Genomic DNA, 15,729 nt, shown 5'->3' on the forward strand with positions numbered 1-15,729 from the left:
CAATGCTGACTGGAATACTCTCTTTGAAATTCTGAAGGTAGCGGGAGGAAAATACAGGGAGCGACAGGCTATTTATAACTTGTACAGAAACCAGACAGCAGTTATAAGACTCGAGGGGCACGAAAGAGAAGGATTGGTTGAGAAGGGAGTGAGAGAGGGTTGTAGCCTGCCCTGATGCTATTCAACATGTACATTAAGCAAGCAGTAAAGGAAACCAAAGAAAAATTTGGAATAGGAACTAAAGGTTCAGAGTGTAGAAATAAAAACTTTTAGGTTTGCCGATGACGTGGTAATTCTGGAAGAGGCACCTAAAGACTTGGAAGTGCAGATGAAGAGAATGGACAGTGTCTTGAAAGGATATAAGATGAACTTCAACAAAAACAAAAGAAGGAAATGGAATGTAGCCTAATGAAATCAGTTGATGCTAAGGGAATCAGATTAGCAAATGAGACACTTAAAATAGTAGATGAGTTTTGTTATCTGGGCAGCAGAATAGCTGAAGACGGCCGAAGCAGAGAGTCGAGAAAATGTAGAATGGTAATGGCAAGAAGAGCGTTTCTGCAGAAACGAAATTTGTTAACATCGAATAGAGATTTAAGAGCCAGGAAGTCTTTTCTGAAAGTATTTGTCAGGAGTGTAGCCACATATTGAAGCGAAACATGGATGATAAACAGTTTGGCCAAGATGAAAATAGAAGGTTTTGAAATGTGGAAGAATGCTGAAAATCAGGTGGGTAGATCACGTAACTAATGAGGTGCTACTGAATAGAATTGCGAAGAAAAGAAATTTGTGTCACAGCCTGACTATGAAAAAAAAGGGATCGGCTGATAGGACACATTCTGAGACATCAACGGGGTGGTGGGGGAGGGGGGGGGGTTAAAATTGTAGAGGGCCACCAAGAGATGAATACATCAAGCAGATTAAGAGACTTGCACAGGACAGAGTAGCATGAAGACCGTAACAACAACAACACAAGGATGATGTGAAAGAAATTGAATACCGTAGACCGAAAAATGTTACATTTTAAGTTTATCGACAAACAACAACAAAACATCACAGTCGTTATCTTTCACATCTACATTTATACCTTGAAATATTGTATTTTCACACCACCACAACTCGTCACATAAAACGCTGATTTGAGTAACGGAAGAGGCCAAGAGCCATTTATATGTCAATGTATAATATTTAACTACGCACTGTAATTATGAATCCAACGCCACTGGTTCGCCTAAGAGACTGTAGACTAATTCAGCGCGCATGTAAAAACATCGAAATTAAAGACAGATTCTGAAGACATTTGAATATTACAAAAAACAAGCGAGCAACCCATCGTCCACTGCCGGACGATATCACTCTCTTTTTATCTCATGTATAATACGGATGTACCATTACATAGGCGTCATTATTAGACTTGTAATTTGTTAAATCCAAAAGACAAATACTGTCATTTTGTTGCATGTGGGACTAGCATGTGTGAAAAACGCAGAGTGGTTAATGAATGGACATTTCTACGTGATTTATAAACTTCTCAAACCACTCAAGCTCTGTCATTGTTATTGAGTCCAAGTTCGTAATTATAGAGTCAATTACTGTAAATCTGTGTTTGTTTAATCACTTACTTTCTATGTGCCAAGTTTTTTACAGAGCCAACCGTGTCCGACATGTCACTGTGCGGACAGAACAGTCGAGGCCGACGTTAACATACTACTTATATTCTCCCCTTGTAACATTCTTCAAACTCAGTTTTAAACTGGTCCTTAGGTACATTTTCAGTTCGAGTGACGTCCGGGAATTTCTTAGCAAACTTCACTTCTCCAACCGCACATCGCTCGCACAAAGCCTCACTGTTCCATGATGCTACGCTGCACTTTCTGAACGGGAAAGGGAGCCACGCAAGTATATGTAGCTTCCTCTTCTCAATCTGATGCTTAATAATAATAATAATAATAATAATAATAATATTTCCTTACATTAGAAGTTTCCGAAATATAAAACTGTTTAGCATACAAAAACTGCGTCTCATTTCAACTGTTGGTCATATTTTGCAGTAAGATTAATCTTTATTTCTGTACCGTAATTACTTTGATACGGTGGAGGACTTTGAGGCGCCCTTCTATCTCATCAAGACATCTTGAACAGATGTTATCTATAAAGTGCGGAACAATCAGTTGATTAACACAGCTAGTCACAGTTCTGCTCCATTAAAACCAGTCGAGGGTACTTAACAACTTCCACTGATCTCCATGCAGCACTCGGCTTGACGTGATCACAGTTGTTTCGTAGCTGTCAGCTAGTGTACGGCAGAATTCTATCGCTCTTTTGACGGGAACGGAGACAGCATGGAACTCCGCGGCACCAGCCTTGTGACCGTCCTACTTCTTCAGCTCCTTGTCTATGCCAAGGTAAGACCATCTCAGATAAGGAGGTTAAAGAAAAACTACGAAAACGTTTTAATACTGCAGTTGAATTTCATATTTTTTTTTCAAAGTACAGCATGATGTCAATATAATTCATCGTCATCGTTGTCTCTCTATTAGAATGTACACACAATTCGTGCTCTGCCTACATAAATCTTCCAGATGTTGCTGTCTTTTTAAAGGCCTACCGATGCTTCTTCTGCCTGTTGGTTTATATGATTGTACTTGATTGAGCATCTTTAATTATACTTTCTTTGTAGAAGCATTTATTACTTCCTCCTAATCTCAGTGAGTTTGACATTTGTGCCAAATAGTTATATATCTAAGTGTACGATTCGTCTCGAATCTGGTACCTTAATGTAACTTCTCTGACTCTTCTCGGAATTTTCATGTTTGAAATTTGAATTCATCTTGTGTCTTGTCCCATTAATAACCAATGTTCACTACCGTACTGCAGAATTTTAACTTTTATCCAGCGTTCAAAAATGGTTCAAATGGCTCTGAGCCCTATGGGACTTAACATCTGTCCCCTAGAACTTAGGACTACTTAAACCTAACTAACCTAAGGACACCACACACATCCATGCCCAAGGCAGGATTCGAACCTGCGACCGTAGCGGTCGCGCTGTTCCAGACTGAAGCGCCTAGAACCGCTCGGCCACATCGGCCGGCTATCCAGCGTTCTTTGTTTTTCTAATATTCTTTTTATTGTTCAGTGAATGTACTGATATTCGGTAAATATATCTTGTTCTCCTCCAGGTATTAACAGCTGGATGACTTTCTACAGGCTGATTAAAAAATTACGCATTATTGCATGATAAAAATTCTTTATTAATAGACAGCGCTCATTGAATATCGCCAATTTCGGTTTGATAATGGCACTGGGCAATGACCGGAATTTTGAAGATAGACCTGTTGTCATGTTTCAAAATAGTTCAAAATGGCTCTGAGCACTATGGGACTTAACTTCTGAGGTCATCAGTCCCCTAGAACTTAGAACTACTTAAACCTAACTAACCTAAGGACATCACACACATCCATGCCGGAGGCAGGATTCGAACCTGCGACCGCAGCGGTCGCGCGGTTCCAGGCTGTAGCACCTAGAAGCGCTCGCCCACTCTGGCCGGCCAAAATAGTTCAAATGACTCTAAGCACTATGGGACTTAAGATCTGAGGTCATCAGTCCCCTACACTTAGAACTACTTAAACCTAACTATCCTAAGGACATCACACACATCCATGCCCGAGACAGGATTCGAACCTGCGACCGTAGCAGCAGCGCGGTTCCGGACTGAAGCGCCTAGAACCGCTCGGCTACAGAGGCCGGCATCTCATGTTTCAGAAAGTCCTTTCCAGGCACTAGTATTTACTCCTAATGTTCTACATTTACATCTGCAGCTTCATGACTATTCTACAGCTCGCATCTGAGTACCTGGTAAAGGGTTCGTCGTAAGACCGTCAGACTATTTCTCTACCGTTCCACTCTGATTTCCCTAATTTTATTACGATGATCGGTACTCCCTATGTAGAATGGCAGCAATAAAATATTTTCACATTCAGAAGAGAAAGTTGGTGACCGAAATTTCTTGAAATGATCTTCCTGCAACAAATAACGCCTTCGTTTTAATAACTGCCATTGCAATTTACTTTACATCGTCTCCCCTGTTTGGCGATAATACAAAACGAGCTGCACTTCTTTGATCTTTCTCGATGTCTCTCGTCAAACCTATCCGACAAGGTCCCATACACTACAACAATACTCTACCAGAGATCGAAGAAGCGTAGTGTAGGCTTGTTACATCTTCTACAGCGTTCTGCCAATAAAACGTATTCTTTTGTTAGCCTTACTCAAAACACTATCTATGTAATCGTTCCGGCTTACGTTGTTCGTAATTGTGATTCCTAGGTATTTAGTCGGATTGACAGCCTTAAATTTGTGTGAGTTATCGTGTAACGGAAATATAACTTTTTTTTTTTTTTTTTTTTTGTACTTGTATGGACGACTTCACACTTCTGCTTAGTGAGAGATAATTGCCACTTTTCACACCATACAGATATCCTGTCTAAGTCAACCTGCAATTGATTTTCATCTCCTGATGACTTAACTAGACAGTAAATGAGGATTTTCTCCAAGCAATTTAAGCGGACCGCTCAGATTATCTCCTAAATAGTTTATGTAAATTGTCCTTTTTTTTCTGTCTTTCTTCGTCTTGTCAAGAAACAGTCAACTGCGTTATGAAACTTCCTGGCAGATTAAAACTGTGTGCCGGACCGAGACTCGAACTCGGACCTTTGGCTTTTGCGGGCAAGTGCTCTACCAACTTTTTTTTCTGCAATAATCTTTATTGAACAAACTAACAGTACACATGTATATATACACAGTGCAACAGTTCTTCAAGGTACCATTTCAATATATACAAATGATTGTTAGTTAAACAAAAATAATAGAATAACATTAAATACAACAAAAATATAACATATTCCGTCTTCCTCCTGTTTTTTTTCCGATGCATGAGAACGTGTATAAGGGTGTTGCATCATGTGACGGGTAGGCATGGCACACCTCAACTTTGAGGGGGGTCAAGGAAGACGCTGCGGGGATAACCGGCAAAAGTTTGTCGGTAAGATGGTTTTCGGGCGACGGTGCTATGCGGACCACTCTGAAAGACGTATTCTAAAGCCTGTCCTCGAAACCAGATTAGTGTATGGTGCTTAGCAAGAGGGAAGTGAAATGTCTGGGGAAACGACAAGAAATCGGGGGTTACCGTCGTTGGCGGGGCACGGAGGTAAAAGCCCACGATTCGTTGAATGAGTAGCCATACGTTTCGTCTGAGGTGGCAAGTAAGACGGTGCTCGTCGGTGTCTTCGAGCTGAGGCAGAGTGGGGAGGTGTCCAGTCCTATGCGATAAAGTCGACTATTAGTATGGAATTTGCCATAGACCAAAATATACCAGAGTGCAGACCCAGACGACGGTAAAAAGGGTGCATGTACACACCCCCAAACCGTTCGCCAGTTAATGTCAGGATGCTGTAGCACCATGGGGTCGCAAGGGTTGAACTGGATAAACAAACTATAATAATCTTTTGTACGGGGAGGACGGGTGACTGGAAGATCGGCCCGAACGTAGGTGAGTTCTATGAAACAATTGGCGACGTGGTACAATAATGGAGAAATAGGTGCCAGATTGATCGGTGGATCGAGAGAAGCTGGTCGGAGAATATCTAAGAGACTGCGTGTTAAGGATGGGACCGGCCCTTGCCAGTGCCACAACAGTGTGTGGACAAAGAATGCAGAAGATCGTGCCCGCACGTTCATGAGTCCGAGGCCACCTTTTGCAGGAGACAGTGTTAGAGTGTTGTAGCGGACTTTGAAAAGTGCCCCTGCTGACACGAAATATCCAAAGGCTAATTGGATGCGGCGGCCAAGGATGGTGGTGGTGGTGGTTAGTTCAAATGGCTCTGAGCACTATGGGACTCAACTGCTGAGGTCATTAGTCCCCTAGAACTTAGAACTAGTTAAACCTAACTAACCTAAGGACATCACAAACATCCATGCCCGAGGCAGGATTCGAACCTGCGACCGTAGTGGTCTTGCGGTTCCAGACTGCAGCGCCTTTAACCGCACGGCCACTTCGGCCGGCGGTGGTGGTTAGTGTTTAACGTCCCGTCGACAACGAGGTCGTTAGAGACGGAGCGCAAGCTCGGGTTAGGGAAGGATTGGGAAGGAAATCGGCCGTGCCCTTTCAAAGGAACCATCCCGGCATTTGCCTGAAACGATTTAGGGAAATCACGGAAAACCTAAATCAGGATGGCTGGAGACGGGATTGAACCGCCGTCCTCCCGAATGCGAGTCCAGTGTGCTAACCACTTAGCGGCCAAGGAGTAACGGCGTTGGGAGGATCTGGGCGGCATGTACCAGTTTAGGGGCTACATACATGTTGACATAGGACACACGTTGGAGTTGGTTTAAGTTACGGTGCACTTGACCGCGGACATGGTGCCAAATCGACTGCAAAAGCCTCCGGTAAGCGAGGGCCACTGTGCGGTGTGTGGAGCTCGTAAATTCGATACCCAAGTAACGAAGGGTGGTATTGACTGGGAGTGGGGTCGGCACCATAGCCGGGAGGCGGCGCCCAGTGTGCATCATAGTCGATTTATGGACATTTAAGAATGCTACCAGGAAGACATCCATACTGGTGGATCCATTGGATGGCGTCATTGAGTTGCGTGGAGGAGCAGGTGAGAAAGAGGAGGTCGTCCGCATAAGCCCTGCAGTGAAAGGTGCAGTCACGTAATGTGAGACCCTGCAGTCTAGAGGTAAGACCAGTGATAAGGGGATCAAGTGCAATGGCATATAGTGAAGTAGACATAGGGCGTCCTTGACGCACTGAGCGGTGTATAGGAATCGGTCCTACAAGCCTCTCATTGACTTGTACCATCGAGACTGCCGGAAGCAGTAACCGGCGAATGGCATCGACAAAGAGTAATGGGAACCCCATACGTGTCGTCACCATGAGGAGGAATGGGTGTCGAACGCGATCAAAGGCACTCGTGAAATCGATGGATAACAGTGCTGCACGAAGGCGACAAACTGCCGCCAGCGCGATGAGTTCACGGCATTCTCCTAGGGCTGTTTGTAAGGTGGCCCCACAACTATGTGCAGTCCGCTCCGGTGAAAGGACCGTAGGTAAGCCGGTGCGTATGCGCGCTGCTAAGAGGCGTGCATAGATTTTATAGTCTGCATTCATTAATGTAAGGGGGCGATATGCAGAGACATGAGACCCTCCCTTCGGCTTAGGCACAGGTAGAAGAATGCCAGTGACGAATTCAGGTGGAATTGGGAAGGACGGAGTAAAGAGTTCCTGAACCATTTCCGTCCAGCGAGGAAGCATTAACGTGGTGAACGCCCGGTAAAACTCCACGGGGAGACCATCTTGTCCTGGTGATTTGTTCTTGGCCCCCTTGTTGATCGCATATACCACCTCTTCTGCAGTGACTGCAGACATAAGGACGCTGACTCCGCTACGGTGAGGGTGCGATCAGGGGAAGGTCGGATATCATCAGGAATTAGCGTTGCCATCGGTTCATCGTCGTAAAATTGGCGATAATGTTCAACGAAGGCAGACACCACTGCCGCCTGTGTTGTGTGGTGAACACCGTCGGAGGTCGTGATGCTGGGAATGAAAAGTCGACGTCGACGACGATGGTCGAATGTGGCATGGATCGTGGACGGTGTTTCGTCGTGGAGGAGGTCCTGTCGTCGGGAACGCACCACGACGCCATACAGTCGTGCACGTTGGAGAGAGAGGGGACGAGCTTTATTACGCTGTCGTTCCCTATGAGTTTCAGGTGATGGAGGGAGCGCATCGAGCTCACGGAGGACGGCATAGTAAAAATTTGTGGTTTCTCGATGCCATGCTGCTGTTTCCTTGCCACATTGCATGAAGACCTTTCTTATCGCAGGTTTGGCACATTTGAGCCACCAATGGAACGTGGATGTGTACTGCGGGAGGCATCTTTCCCAAGACGCCCATGTAGTGCCAATACATTGTCGGCAGTGTGGATCATTAAGGAGGGAGGCATTAAGCTTCCAGTAACCTCTGCTGCGCCTTACTGACCGAGGTGGCAATTTCAGAGAGCAAATGACGGCGCAATGGTCCGAAAATGCAAGGGGCCATCGTCCAGCTTGGGAGACTTCGTTGCCAAAGTGGGCAGAGACATAAAACCGGTCCAGTCTGCTCGCAGAATGCGCTGTATAATGGGTAAAAGCGGGGGTATTGTCATGAATTTTCTCCCAAACGTCCACTAGATGAAAATCTTCGATTAAGGTGAACAGCGCCGGGCATGGCGAATAACCAGGCATTTGGTCCCGTGAATGGAGAAGGCCACGATGAGGCGATCATAGCGCCCAGCAGACAGGGGCGCCACGTCATGTCCGAAGAAAGTGGACCGCTGCCGACGGTTCGTGGAGCCAGACGGAGCGTAGATATTGATGACGCGCGTGTCGAAGATGGTAACGGCCATGCCCCTTCCGGAGGGAAGGATTGTCGTGTCCTTGAGTGGGATTCCTTCGCGTATGTAGAAAGCCACTCCACGCCCTAATTGATCACATGTCGACGTATATGAGTCGTAGCCGTAGACCGGTGGTTATGTGGCAACGCGTACTGCCTGAAAAAGGGCGACGTCGACGTCAGAGCCCGAAGCATGTCACATAGGAGCTGCAGCTTGGGTGCGGTGCCGATCTTGTTGACGTTCAGTGTGGAGAACCGGTACGTTTGTTTCAGTGGTGGTAGACGCGCATCTACCATCACCAAGGGAAGTATGAGGAGGGCACCGACAGGAAGTCCCGTTCCATCTGCTGCAGTGCCTTGCTTTTGATGTTAATGTGTGAAATCTTACGGGACTTAACTGCTATGGTCATCAGTCCCTAAGCTTACACACTACTCAACTTAAATTATCCTAAGGACAAACACACACACACATGTCCGAGGGTGGACTCGAACCTCCGCCGGGACCAGCCGCACAGTCCACGTCTGCAGCGCCCTAGACCGCTCGGCTACTCCCGCGCGTCTTTGTGTTAACAGGCAGTCTCGTTCGGCGGAAGCATTTCATCCCGAGGAGGGGGCGTACCTTCCTCAACGTCGTCGGCCCATGGTCTTGTGCCGTGGGTCTGTCCAATGTCCATGGGAATTGCATCGCGGTGAGAGACATCTGGAGCTGTCGGCGGGGAGACAGGCGTCTCAACCTGCGCACCGATCGTTTCATTGTGTGTGGCGACCTCCATGGTGGTCCCGTCTTGCGAAATGTCTTGTTCATCGTGAAAGCTGTCCGCCGACCTCTGCGTGGATATGTCGGCTGGTTGAGTGTCGTCTTCGTTGTCGTGGGTGGCGACACTTTGAGAGCCCGTGAGTGAAAGGCGGCGGCGTTTGCGCCTACGTGGCGAGCGTTGTTTGCGCACGTGTTCTCAGTGTCGGACGTCGCCAAGGAGGAGCGTCGACCTGGTTCGAAGGCGTCGGTGGATACAATTAAATTGTCAAAAATGGTTCAAATGGCTCTGAGCACTATGGGACTCAACTGCTGAGGTCATTAGTCCCCTAGAACTTAGAACTAGTTAAACCTAACTAACCTAAGGACATCACAAACATCCATGCCCGAAGCAGGATTCGAACCTGCGACCGTAGCGGTCTTGCGGTTCCAGACTGCAGCGCCTTTAACCGCACGGCCACTTCAGCCGGCAATTAAATTGTCAAACAGGTGTTGTGAAGAAGTACTGTTTTCCTCAGCGTCCGGTGCGGGAGCCTGTTCGGCGGCAAGGTTGTCAGGTGGGACGTCCGCACCATCTATAGGTGACTGGGACGGTGGGAAGTGCCGATCGGAAGGACCGGGCGACGGACTGGACGAAACTGTAGACGTGGCAAGAGCCGCTGCGTAAGTGACCGGTAGGGCGGTCATCGTGGGTGTGACGGACGCTTCCGACAACGGGAGCTGCGCGACACGTCGTTGAAAGCATTAAGACCGTAGGTGACCTTCTTTCCCGCAACCGGAACAGGTCCGAGGTTGGCCGTCGTACATTGTAATGGCACGGCAGCCTCCGATACGCAGATAGGAAGGCACGTGTTTCTGCAACTCGATGCGGACCTGTCTAATACCGTTTAAAACGGGATAGGTTTGAAATTGTACCCATCGTTCGGCAACATGTCCCAGAACGTTGCCATAGGGACGGAACGCCTCGATGACGACGTCTGCAGGTAGTTCGAACGGCAGTTCGAAGATCCTTATCGTTCGTGTGCCGAGACCTGCGTGATCGAAGGTAACGGATCCGACGTTGCCGTCGGAATAGCAGAAGCGCAGTCAACGTTTTGCCTCTTGAAGCACCTTGTCGCACGTCGCATCGTTGATCATTTTGACGTAGACGGTGCTGCTAACTATGGACAAGTGGATACCAATTAGATCCGTTGGTGGTATTTTAACTTCATCGCGAATAAATCGTTCTATCTCCAGGGCCTTGGGTAGGGCGAAATCGGAACAAAAGCTGAAACGTAATGTCTTCTTCCGATAGTTGTGCGCCATGGTGTTCTAGAAGGAAAACGGCACTTACAGCGGCCGAAGTAAACACAAACACACGGTGCGCGCTTCGCCCGCAGCGCTCTGGCGCGTGACCGCCTCGCAGCACTGCCGGCACCAGACTGCCAACTGAGCTACCCAAGCACGACTCACGACCGTCCTCACAGCTTTACTTCTGCCAGTACCTCGTCTCCTACCTTCCAAGCTTTACAGAAGCTCTCCTGCGAACGTGGAACCTGGTAACTTTGCCTATAGTTTTCCCACAGGCCTCTTTCATCTTTGTACTTAATGTGTAACGCAGGATTTATGCTGCTTGTTATTTGATGTTCTTTGCATTTGATTTATTCTTCTGCGCTTTGTTTCCTACTAGCACCCTTATAGGTCATTGCTAAAGACGTATTAGTATTTTATTACTGTTGTTTGCATCTGTTTCTTCTCTTTCTTCGTTCGAGCGTAGCATTATGATGCGTTCACAACTAATATAAAGTGCTCAAATGACTCTGTAAAAATACCGTCTACTCCACAATCATTCGAGATGCTATGTCAATAGCGGCACTGAGAACCCGCTGCTAACCTGTATTACGCAAAAGTGATGTTCGCTGTGGGACGCTTCACTCGTGACTTTGTTTCCGCAGGCCCAGGACGTGCAGGTCACCGTGCAGCAGGGTACGCTGCTGGGCACCGTCGTCCAGAGCGTCTACAACACGACCTACACCGCCTTCCGTGGGATACCCTATGCCGAGCCGCCAGTCGGGGAGCTGCGCTTCGCGGTGAGTCTGGTGTCATTGCCCACTTCTCAGCTGAAGCTGTTCCGTAGCTACAGCATACTTTTAATTGCTACACCATAGTCTGCCAAACCGCTATGAGTTAAATGGCACAGGGTACTAGCAAGTATATCTAAGTGATACCTATTTGTGAGACCTTATACTACACTGCTTAAGTTTCTCGTGTCAGTTAACAGTTGACAAGTAGCAGCCTTTCTGTTAGATACACGAGGGTGTTTATAAATTAGTTATACAAGAGTAGCATTTAATTATGGAAAAATTAAATAACTTACAAAAATGTTTCATAACGTACTGAATGCACTATATCTTCAAGGTTTATTTACAAATGTTCCGTGGGCTATCTTTTTGTGACACGATAAATGTCCCATCTGTAATCAGTTTCCTGCCAAATCCTAAGAAACGAGTCTTGATGTATGGTGACACTGCTTGTGTTATCCGTTGTAGCAGCACGTTTATGTTTCCCGCAAGCGGAGGAAGAAACTCTGTCTTTAATGTAACCCCATACACAGAAGTCCATTGGATTTAAATCGGGTGACTGTGGTGGCTGGGATATTCGTGCACCAGGTAGATTCCAAGTCGGCACATTCCTACTGAGACACATGACAACTTCACAATGATAATGTGGTGGCACACCACCTGACTGGTAAATAAACTCTATGCCCATATCCTGTTGTAATTGAGGCATTAGATACTGTTCAACCATGATACGTCAGTTACACTTGACGCGACAAAAAAGACCTTGTGTCCTACTTGATACACAACAAGTTTCAGTGACACAATTGTGCCATTTAATAATACTTTGTCTCTGAGGAGGTGGCTTCCGATAGTTTGTCCTAAGTTGTCTCTGAAATGTAGTAGCAGATCTGGATTTATGAAATCATAAACAACATTGTCCACGCTCTGCACCATTATGCGACTCCATGGTGAGTGCTGGAGTAACTCATTCGTGCTTGCAACCCAGATGGAACGTCAGGAACCAATAGTATTAGGCGGGAATAAAACTTGAAGATATACTGCATTCAGTGCTGTATCAAATATTTTATAAGTTATTTATCCTTTTCACAATAAAATGTCACTTTTGTAAAACTAATTTGTAAACATCCTGTATAAAGCAGAGCGTATGTATGTATGTTTCAGGTTCTCCTCCCAAACCCTGGCTCGATTTCAGCCGAATTTGGTACAGGAATAGCAGGCCTCATGAGTTTTCAGGACTGGGATGTTTACAACCACCTACCACCAATAGGAGGGGAGACATAAGCACAAACGTGTTTCTCCTAAGCCGCTGGTGTATAGACTGCTCTGCATGACAGCACATTATGTAGTCAGAGTACGAGCCAGCCAAATGAACATGCTTTACAGAACAGCCTTCATGTCAGAGGCAAGAAACAGCCCTGACATGTAGGCTGCCCTGCATGACAGCCATATTGAGTTGAATAGTATTGTCCTCTTTTATCAACCTGCTTTGCAAGGCAGCTGGTAAGTCACGGGCAAATAAACGATTTTCAAGCCTCTGGTGTGTAGCCTGCCCTGCATACATGCATGTTGTGGGAGTAGTATTACCCTGCTTTATTGGACTGTAATGCAGGGGCTTCACATGCTGATGACCTTGGTTGCGGACATTGTGAAATGGATAGAGGAGGGGATAGGAAGAGTGAGGGGAGCAGGAAATGGAGTGAGAGAGGGGAGCAGGAAGAGGAGATGCATCAGGCAGGTAGAGTTTGTAGAGCGGTAACGGGCAGGTCGAAAAGGAAGTGGAGGATGCACAGACGGCACAGGCAAGATAATGCACCATGTCACAAGGCCAAGAGTGTCGTGGAGTGTTTCGAGAAACACAGAGGCGAATTCCATTTGATGTGGTGACTCCTTAACTTCCTACACCTAAGCCCGATCGAATATAAATGGGATGTGACTAACGTGGTGTCAGATCTCATCGCCCCCTCTCTGGAATTAGGCAACTTGTGTGTCCAGATGTGATGCCAACTCCTCCAGCAACCTACAAAGATCTCATTGCTTCCAAACCTCGACTCGTCGCCGCTGTTATTCGTGCCAGTACGGCTATTACGTATCTGGTCATAACGTTCTAGCTGATCAGTGTATGTACCTTACATGTTCAGGAATCTTCATGTAAGAAGGTAACATTCTAGCATAGGTCGACCCCACTGCACTTCTTAAGAAAGACGCCTGACGCATTCGCAGGATCCTCAGCCAGCCGGTGGCTGGGAAGGGGTACGCGACGCCAAGGAGTACGGCAGCGACTGCATACAACCCGACGGCAGCGGCTCCGAGGACTGCCTCTACCTGAACGTGTACGTGCCGGGCGTACCAGAGCAAGGCGCCAACCTGCCCGTGCTCTTCTGGGTGCACGGCGGGGGCTTCTACTACAACAGCGGCTCCGACACGGAACACGGACCCGACTTCCTCATCTCCTACGGCGTCATCCTCGTCACCATCAACTACCGGTTGGCTCAGCTTGGTATGTACACGTACCCCATTACGTATTCATCTAATACGTGTGTTTATGTTTAAGGGTGTATGGATTGTGGAGACTTGTCAATGCGAAGTACGGCAGGGACACAGACGTGTTGTTAATCAGTGAAACACAGATTCCTATTTACATATAGTTAAACATTCAAAAGATAGGCAGTTTAGGATGCAAAATAAGTATTCGTTTGCAATACTGAAAATGACACTCTAAACATAGAATGTTATGGCTAGTTCTTAGTACACGCTCCTCTCTATTGTCTTGCATCCTCATTGGCATGGATTTCGCCAGAGGCTGCTTTCATTGTAATTTTACGCCATTCCTCTAGCAGAGCGGAGTGTTCTTTAGATCATCCCTAATCATGTTTTTGTCGAGTGCATGCCACAATCCATCTACTGAATTAATGCCTGGGGACTTTTGTCGTGTCGGCATCCAGCCGGGAGGGCTATACAACACCCACAGCCTTGAATCTAGAGCCGTATGTTTTGAACCATTATCTTGTGCGAAAATACAAACTTCAGAAAGAACCATACTATTCACACTTCGGGATGTATGTAATTTTTTAGGATGTTTGTTAGTCTTGAGTGCTATAATTCCATCAATAAAAACAAAAATCCCCCAAACCTTCTGCACTCATACAGACAAGTACTGAACCTCCACCGTGTTCAAGTTCACATTTCTTTTTTCTCCATATTGTTCCTTGCTCATTTGGATTAAACAACTCAAATCGTCTCTCGTCAGTAAATACAACCTTTTTACAAAAAGCAAACTCATCGGATTTATGTTCTCTCGCAAATGGAACCTGCTTGCTTCTGTTGAGTTTACCGATGTATGGTTTTGTACAGGCTGTTTGGCCTCCATATACAGCTTCATAAAGCACATTTCTTCTGGCCTGTGCTGAAGCAGACTTTCCTGTACGCATTTGAATTGCAATCCCAAGTTTTTCAGCTCTTACTTTCTGATTTTTCTTGACTTCTCTAAGCAGCTGTCTTTTTCCATCATCTTGGCCAGAACTGCAGGAGTACCGCTTCGCGATTGGCTTTCATATGTTACGTTCTGATTAAATCTGTATATAACAGTCTTCACTGAAGTTATATTCCTTTTCGAAACAAGCCGATGCAGGTTTCTCTCTCTTCTTTTGTAGTTTCACGACCTTTTCGACCCTCTTCGTTACACATCGTGCAACACTTTTAAAACGGAGACGGGACTGTACACTACAGTGGATCACTCGGAACTGCATAAGGAAAGACAGAGGGGTGTGTGCCAGTGCAGAATCATACCTGGGATCTTGTTTACTGGACGAATACTTAGTTTGGCATCAACTGGATCATAGTTATAAACAGTGTGTATTTGTTCGGAAATTAAGCAATATATGAACCCAAGTAGCGTTTCATTTTTAAATGTACACTGACAGGAAATAATCGCAAAACCAACGAGGAGTTTTGAGACATAAAAGAAAGTTGGTAGCTTTGCTTTTGCAACTGAAATTTCACGACAGTGAAGATTAGTTTGAATTCCTGAGAAATATAGGAATACACGAGACAAGTCTGAATCTACAATTTGTCTTAGAAGGTAAATTGAAGAACAGCAAACTTACATTTACGGTATTTGTAATTTAGAATGATACTTTGACAGTGTTGACTGGAGGACTGGAGTTCAGTGTTTGAAGTTCTCAGGTTGTCAGGAATGTAATAAAAGTCGAAGGATATAAAAGAGAGGCAAGTAGCTGCAAAAGGCGTGAGACGGGGTTCTGGTCCATCCCCTATGGCATTGAATTTATACACACAGCAGGTAGTAAAGGAAATCAAGTAAATATTGGGAAGTGAATCGATACTGAAAAAGTAAGAGCAAATACTTTAATATCTTCCGAAGACTTACTAATTCTGCATGAGACAGAAAATTATTTGTAAGATAAGTTCAACAAAATGGATTGAGATCAGCATCAGTAAACGTAAAATAAAAGTAGTGGAGTGTAGTC

The 15,729-nt window shown here is 45.9% G+C and overlaps 1 protein-coding gene across 3 annotated transcripts in view; it reads left to right on the top strand.

Moving 5' to 3' along the window:
- The window catches only part of LOC126251800 (juvenile hormone esterase-like), a 362,809-nt gene that overhangs the window by 295,573 nt on the left and 51,507 nt on the right, over positions 1-15,729 (top strand). For 2 of the 3 annotated variants that reach the window (XM_049952436.1, XM_049952439.1), the window contains 2 exons: positions 11,120-11,254; positions 13,466-13,742. In XM_049952436.1, coding sequence (XP_049808393.1) covers positions 11,120-11,254; positions 13,466-13,742 — 412 coding nt within the window. Of the gene's footprint in view, positions 1-2,214; positions 2,406-11,119; positions 11,255-13,465; positions 13,743-15,729 lie in introns of those variants that run through there. The other variant, XM_049952438.1, reaches the window with a different exon arrangement.

This window comes from Schistocerca nitens, chromosome 4 (assembly GCF_023898315.1).
Source record: "Schistocerca nitens isolate TAMUIC-IGC-003100 chromosome 4, iqSchNite1.1, whole genome shotgun sequence".
Lineage (NCBI taxonomy): Eukaryota > Metazoa > Arthropoda > Insecta > Orthoptera > Acrididae > Schistocerca > Schistocerca nitens.